At 34.2% G+C, this 5,640-nt stretch overlaps 1 protein-coding gene and 1 non-coding gene across 2 annotated transcripts; both read left to right on the forward strand.

Moving 5' to 3' along the window:
- Positions 1-439: 439 nt before the first annotated feature.
- On the forward strand, positions 440-5,416 carry LOC105313296 (uncharacterized). The gene is made up of 15 exons (XM_019998312.1): positions 440-718; positions 768-920; positions 973-1,103; positions 1,157-1,498; positions 1,546-1,650; positions 1,834-1,896; positions 1,941-1,976; positions 2,026-2,130; positions 2,183-2,312; positions 2,998-3,114; positions 3,234-3,298; positions 3,469-3,665; positions 4,965-5,042; positions 5,102-5,176; positions 5,221-5,416. The coding sequence occupies exons 1-15, from the start codon at positions 463-465 to the stop codon at positions 5,342-5,344; spliced, it is 1,977 nt and encodes a 658-aa protein (XP_019853871.1). The 5' UTR covers positions 440-462; the 3' UTR covers positions 5,345-5,416.
- On the forward strand, positions 1,698-1,769 carry Trnap-ugg (transfer RNA proline (anticodon UGG)). Its single transcript has one exon. It is a non-coding gene; the product is annotated as a tRNA-Pro (tRNA).
- Positions 5,417-5,640: the final 224 nt, after the last annotated feature.

Consider the following 5,640-nt stretch of genomic DNA (forward strand, 5'->3'; position numbering starts at 1 on the left):
TTTGTGATTCTTTACATAGCAATCTAATTGTAGAGACACCACAAACAGAAGGAGAGAGAATGTGTGTGTGTTTGTGTGTGAGAGTGCCGAGAGAGAGAGAGAGAGAGCCTCAGTTAGAGATCATTTTGTGGTTTATGCAATGTGTTAAGTAGTAAACTCTTTCCTAAGTCTTCATTTATAATGAATGATGAAAATAATACTTAGCAGAGCTGTGATGGTGGATATTCCACCAACACTTACTGATGTTAAAATGTAAAATAATTATTTTAAAAATTCTAAAAGCAAGCAAGGAGAGAAATGCACTATGGAGTACAGTAATAGAGCTTACTTTACAGCTGCAGGTTCTTCATTGGCTGACATATTCCCTGGGAGCAGAGAGAAGAAGAGAAACAGAATCAAAATAGCAAACGATTGCCCCTTCGGCCTTGAACTGCGAAAAAGGTACGGCGAGGGGCGGGGCTAATGCTGCCATGGCAACCGAGCAACAATGGTACAGGAATAATGTTTGGAGTTGATTTCTTTAAAACTTCAGACGGAGAGGAGAGCGAGAGTGAAGATGGAGAGAGATTTAAATCACCTCCAAGAACTAGAACTGAGTGGGTGGAGAGCCAGGGGATGGGCTCATGGCCACAAGTACGAGGATTTGAGGAAATTTTAGACAGAAACAGTTTACTGGGTCGTCAAGAAGGAATTGAGGAAGACTTGAGGACTCATGCACGTAATATAACATCATAAACTCACTGTATTTCATGTTGTGTATTATGTAGCTTGGAAGAGTGGCATGCTAAATGAAATTAATGGCAAGTTAGCTGGTCTTGAAGACAAATTGAAGGAACTTTCAGAACGATTTCTTTATGCTGAGAATATACGTAATTCTGTATCTGATGAAACTGGAGGGATACGAATAATAAAAGACAATGGTTAGCTGCTTATTTGCTTGTTTGTTTGTTGTTTATTGTTGTTGTTTATTAGTGGATCCACGTTCATATTGCAATCCTGATTTACTTAATGCTATAAAGTCATCGACAGGAGATAAATCAGCTTCAAATGATGCATTACTGACAACATTTCAATCAGCAACAACAGAAAATGAATTACCACAAGTAAAGAAGATAAAAATGTGACTGATCAATTTATTTTGTCATTTTATAATTAGGACAAGAGCATCTCTCAAGCTCCTTCTAATGAAAGCAACAGAACTACAGATGAATCTACTACTGCTGGAGCTTCTTCTTCCATTATGACTAATCATGTTTCTTCTCCTTTAAAGACTAATGCTTCTGTCAATAGAAGCATGACTGTCAATACTTCTCATAACATGGCTAATTTTGAAGGACAGTTAGAACTAAGAGATACTGCATGTGAACAAGATGTTGCTCCAACTACTAATGAGAATGTTATGATTACTGTTGATATAAGCAGAGCTGTTGATAGTAGTGAAATAAAAACTGAACCTGTCAAATTTGTAGAAAACGATGCAAAATCTCCCTTAAGTAAAGTATGTAAAGATTGCTTTTAAAATGGAGGTGTGTGTGTGTGTTTCAGGAAATTAGTGCTCATGAAGAAGATGATCCAATGCCTCCTCCATTACCTAACAGATTGGAATCTCTTCCACTGTTGGATGCTGTCTCAAGATGTCAGGGCTTCCCGGTGGGTGAGATATTTAAAAAGATATTTAACTGATGTTATCATAGAGTGGCTTGTTGGTCTAGGGGTATGATTCTCGCTTTGGGTGCGAGAGGTCCCGGGTTCAAATCCCGGACAAGCCCATTTCTTTTTTTTTCTTTTTTCTTTGCTATTCTTTATGCTTGTCCCTTTTCTTTTCTGCCTTAGGCTAAATTTATGAAACCATGGAAAAAGTTTTTCTGCTGTGAATCTTCTAGCACCATGTTACATGTAAGTATTGAAAAGTTACTATTGATATTTTTATAATAAAACAGTGTGCTTTCTGGTGGATATGGCTTAAAATCAACAAGGTAACAAGTTGTTAACAAAAAAGATATTTATTTTAAATTATTATTGTAGCCAGATCAGGCAAAACAGGATCACCTCTACACAATAATGGCTGAACAATTCTCACAATTATTTCTTCTTTATTCTACGAGCGAAATCAAAGATAAATTATTTCAAGTTAATCTACAAAAACAATTTAATAATATGACTCTCTCCCTCTCTCTTGTAGAGTTATCCAAGTTGTCTATCGCAAGGAGTATTTGCAATATTCTGTCAAGCGTTCCCTAAATCAGTTAAGAAATTCCATGAAGAGAGTTTCCTTCACAAAATATGTAACTTCATTTATGAATGGACAACAGGTTAGATACTGATGGCGGGAAATTTTTGAGAGAATTAAGTTTGGCAAATTGGCATTTTGATAGCCATTTGCCAAAATAAAAATCTGCCATTTTGAGCCATTATACGCATGCTCAATGGTATGTGGCCACTAATCCACCAAATTAAAATTTACCAATCACCAAAATTTAGCAATTTGCTGAATTTACTCCCTCCAAAATTTCCCGTTATATGGTACTAACTATAAAATCTAACTATAAATGAGAGAGTGGTATTTTAAAGGACGGTTTTGATTCATATTTGAATCAATATTCAATTGGTATCAAATTGAATCCATTTCAGGCAGTATCTCTATCAACTTAGCTCACATTAATGTTTTATTTCATTTATGAGGTGGGGCCAAGTATGACCCCTGCCAAAAATTTTTTAAGAATCACAAGGTCTCAAACAAGGACTAAACTTTAAATTGGGCCACTTTCATTTAGAAAGCTACAAATCCTGTCATAGCATTGTGGGTTGATCAATTAATAAGCTAACTTCCTGTGATGTCATATGATGTCATATCCTTTTGAAATGATTGCACAATTTTGACACACACATTCAATCATTTCAATGCATTAAGAAAATTCACTAGATCTTTTACAGTGGATAAATGTGACAACCAATACATGTACATGTACATGTATATGTAAATCCTCTATTCTAAAGGTATTCCATGTCCTCTTGGTTGCTGGAAGTGCTGGACAATGGAAGCACTTGATCCAAGCTATAAACTACACATGTTGAAGAAACCAACCAAGAAACAACCTCACCAGCCACTCCAAAGTAACTCAACAGAATTAAACCAATACTATGTATTATGTACATGTTTAATCAATTAATATACATGTACATGTACATTAATATGTGTACTGTATATTGTATACATTACCTTTTAATTGCAGTTGGTGGAACTGCCAAAGGAGTACAAGCACCTTCAAGAAAACATGAAGAAAGACCAAAAGAAGAAGTGAGTACATGTACAAGTACTGTCAGTGAGTATAATCTCCTAGTTTAATAGTAGCAGTACAGCTAATGATGTATGCACTATTTGAAATACAGTACTAGTGTACAGTACATGTACATCATTAGTGTCAGGCATTATAGTTGTTGCAGTATTAACACTGTGTGTGTGTGTAGGCTGCCATGATAGGACCAGGTCCTGAGTTTGAGTGTGTCCAGTTCATTACCAGCTCACAGAGCCCACTGTTCCAGCATCACCTACTCATGAAGAGGCTCAAGGAACCAACAGGAGGAGGAGGAGGGGCAGGGGGTGATAGTACTGGTGCTACTTATACAGGACTGGTAATGGGAAGGACACAAATAAAGAAACAACAGTAAGAGCTCATGACTTCTAACATGAACTGTATACTAAACTACATTCATATTGATGTCCTTATGCTGTGTAGAAAGTTTGAGCTGATTCCGGCTTCAATTTTTCAAGTTACGGCCATTTTAAGAAAACGTCAAAAATCTGAAAAAATGGTTTTTCCAAAAAATGGCTCCAAAATCACCCCAAATTTTTATTACATTTTCTGATACTGTATAGCGGGTAATTTTTGACTGGTGCTTATTTTCGTCTCTTTCGTTGCTATTAATTCTGAACGAAAATTAATTCTGATGAAAATTAATTCTGAAGATAGGCGTGACCATAATAAATTAATACTAACATGATAACAAGCATGGATGGCCTTGAAAATGGTGTTCACCTTCTAAGGCATCTCTTCCAGACCCTACAGGACCAGGGGACCCTAATGCCATCAGTCCTACAGATGCTAATAAAGACATCAGATCAATTATTTTTGTCTAGTCGAAAATAAAACCAACGAATTTTTATTCTAAAGTCATTTCTGGTTTCAGTCGAAATTTTCAACCACCGAAAATTACCCGCTATACGGTACATATTGATGTACTTATGCTGTGTAGAAAGTTTGAGCTGATTCCGACTTCAATTTTTCAAGTTACGGCCATTTTAAGAAAATGTCAAAAATCTGAAAATTACCCAAGGCTATAGCCCATGGTTTTTCCAAAAAATGGCTCCAAAATTACCCCAAATTTTTATTACATTTTATGATACATATTGATGTACTTATGCTGTGTAGAAAGTTTGAGCTGATTCCGACTTCAATTTTTCAAGTTACATCCATTTTAAGAAAACGTCAAAAATCTGAAAAATACCCAAGGCTATAGCCCATGGTTTTTCCAAAAAATAGCTCCAAAATTACCCCAAATTTTTATTACATTTTATGATACATATTGATGTACTTATGCTGTGTAGAAAGTTTGAGCTGATTCCGACTTCAATTTTTCAAGTTACATCCATTTTAAGAAAACGTCAAAAATCTGAAAAATACCCAAGGCTATAGCCCATGGTTTTTTCCAAAAAATGGCTCCGAAATCACCCCAAATTTTTATTACATTTTCTGATACATATTGATGTACTTATGCTGTGTAGAAAGTTTGAGCTGATTCTGACTTCAATTTTTCAAGCTACGGCCATTTTAAGAAAACACCGAAAAATCTGAAAACTACCCAAGGCTATAGCCCATGGTTTTTTTGAAAAAAATGGCTCCAAAATCACCCCAAATTTTTATTACATTTTTTGATACATATTGATGTGCTTTTATTTAATACAGACCTCCCTCAATGACGTTTAAAGAACTGCTCAGAAATTCAAAAGAACTTTCAGAAAAAAGAAATGAAGCTTATGAAAAGTAAATCATCATCATCATCAACATTAAATATTATTATTATTATTATTAATGATTATTAGACAGCTATTAATGTATCAGCAACAAGTCAGTGAAGCTGTTCAAGAGAATAAAGTAGCCAGAAGGAATATAAGAAAGTATAATTTTATTTGTTTATTATTATTTATTATTTATTTTCCAGTGAGACACAGAAGCTCCTAAAGCAGAGGAATGAGGTGACAATAGAGGCAGAGAAGATAATGTCAAAATATACTCCACAATATCAAGTCAGTTCATACCTAGCTGATGTGACTCATGATGACTGAAATAACAATAATAATAATAATAATAATAATAATAATAACAATAATAACAACAACAATAATAATAATACTTATTTATTAGAAATGAATAGCGTAATAGAAAAAAAATGATAAAGTAATAAAAAATTAAGTAATAAAGATGAGACAGAATACCACAAACAAACAAAAAATAAACAAGCAAATAAATAAATAAACAACTACCATATTAAATAAAAAACAAAATATTAATAATACCACATTACCATAATAAACAATCTCTAAAACAACTCTTCCTTCACTCTTTAGACATTCATTACTAT

The sequence above is a fragment of the Amphimedon queenslandica genome, unplaced genomic scaffold (genome assembly GCF_000090795.2).
Source record: "Amphimedon queenslandica unplaced genomic scaffold, v1.1 AMPQUscaffold_13328, whole genome shotgun sequence".
Lineage (NCBI taxonomy): Eukaryota > Metazoa > Porifera > Demospongiae > Haplosclerida > Niphatidae > Amphimedon > Amphimedon queenslandica.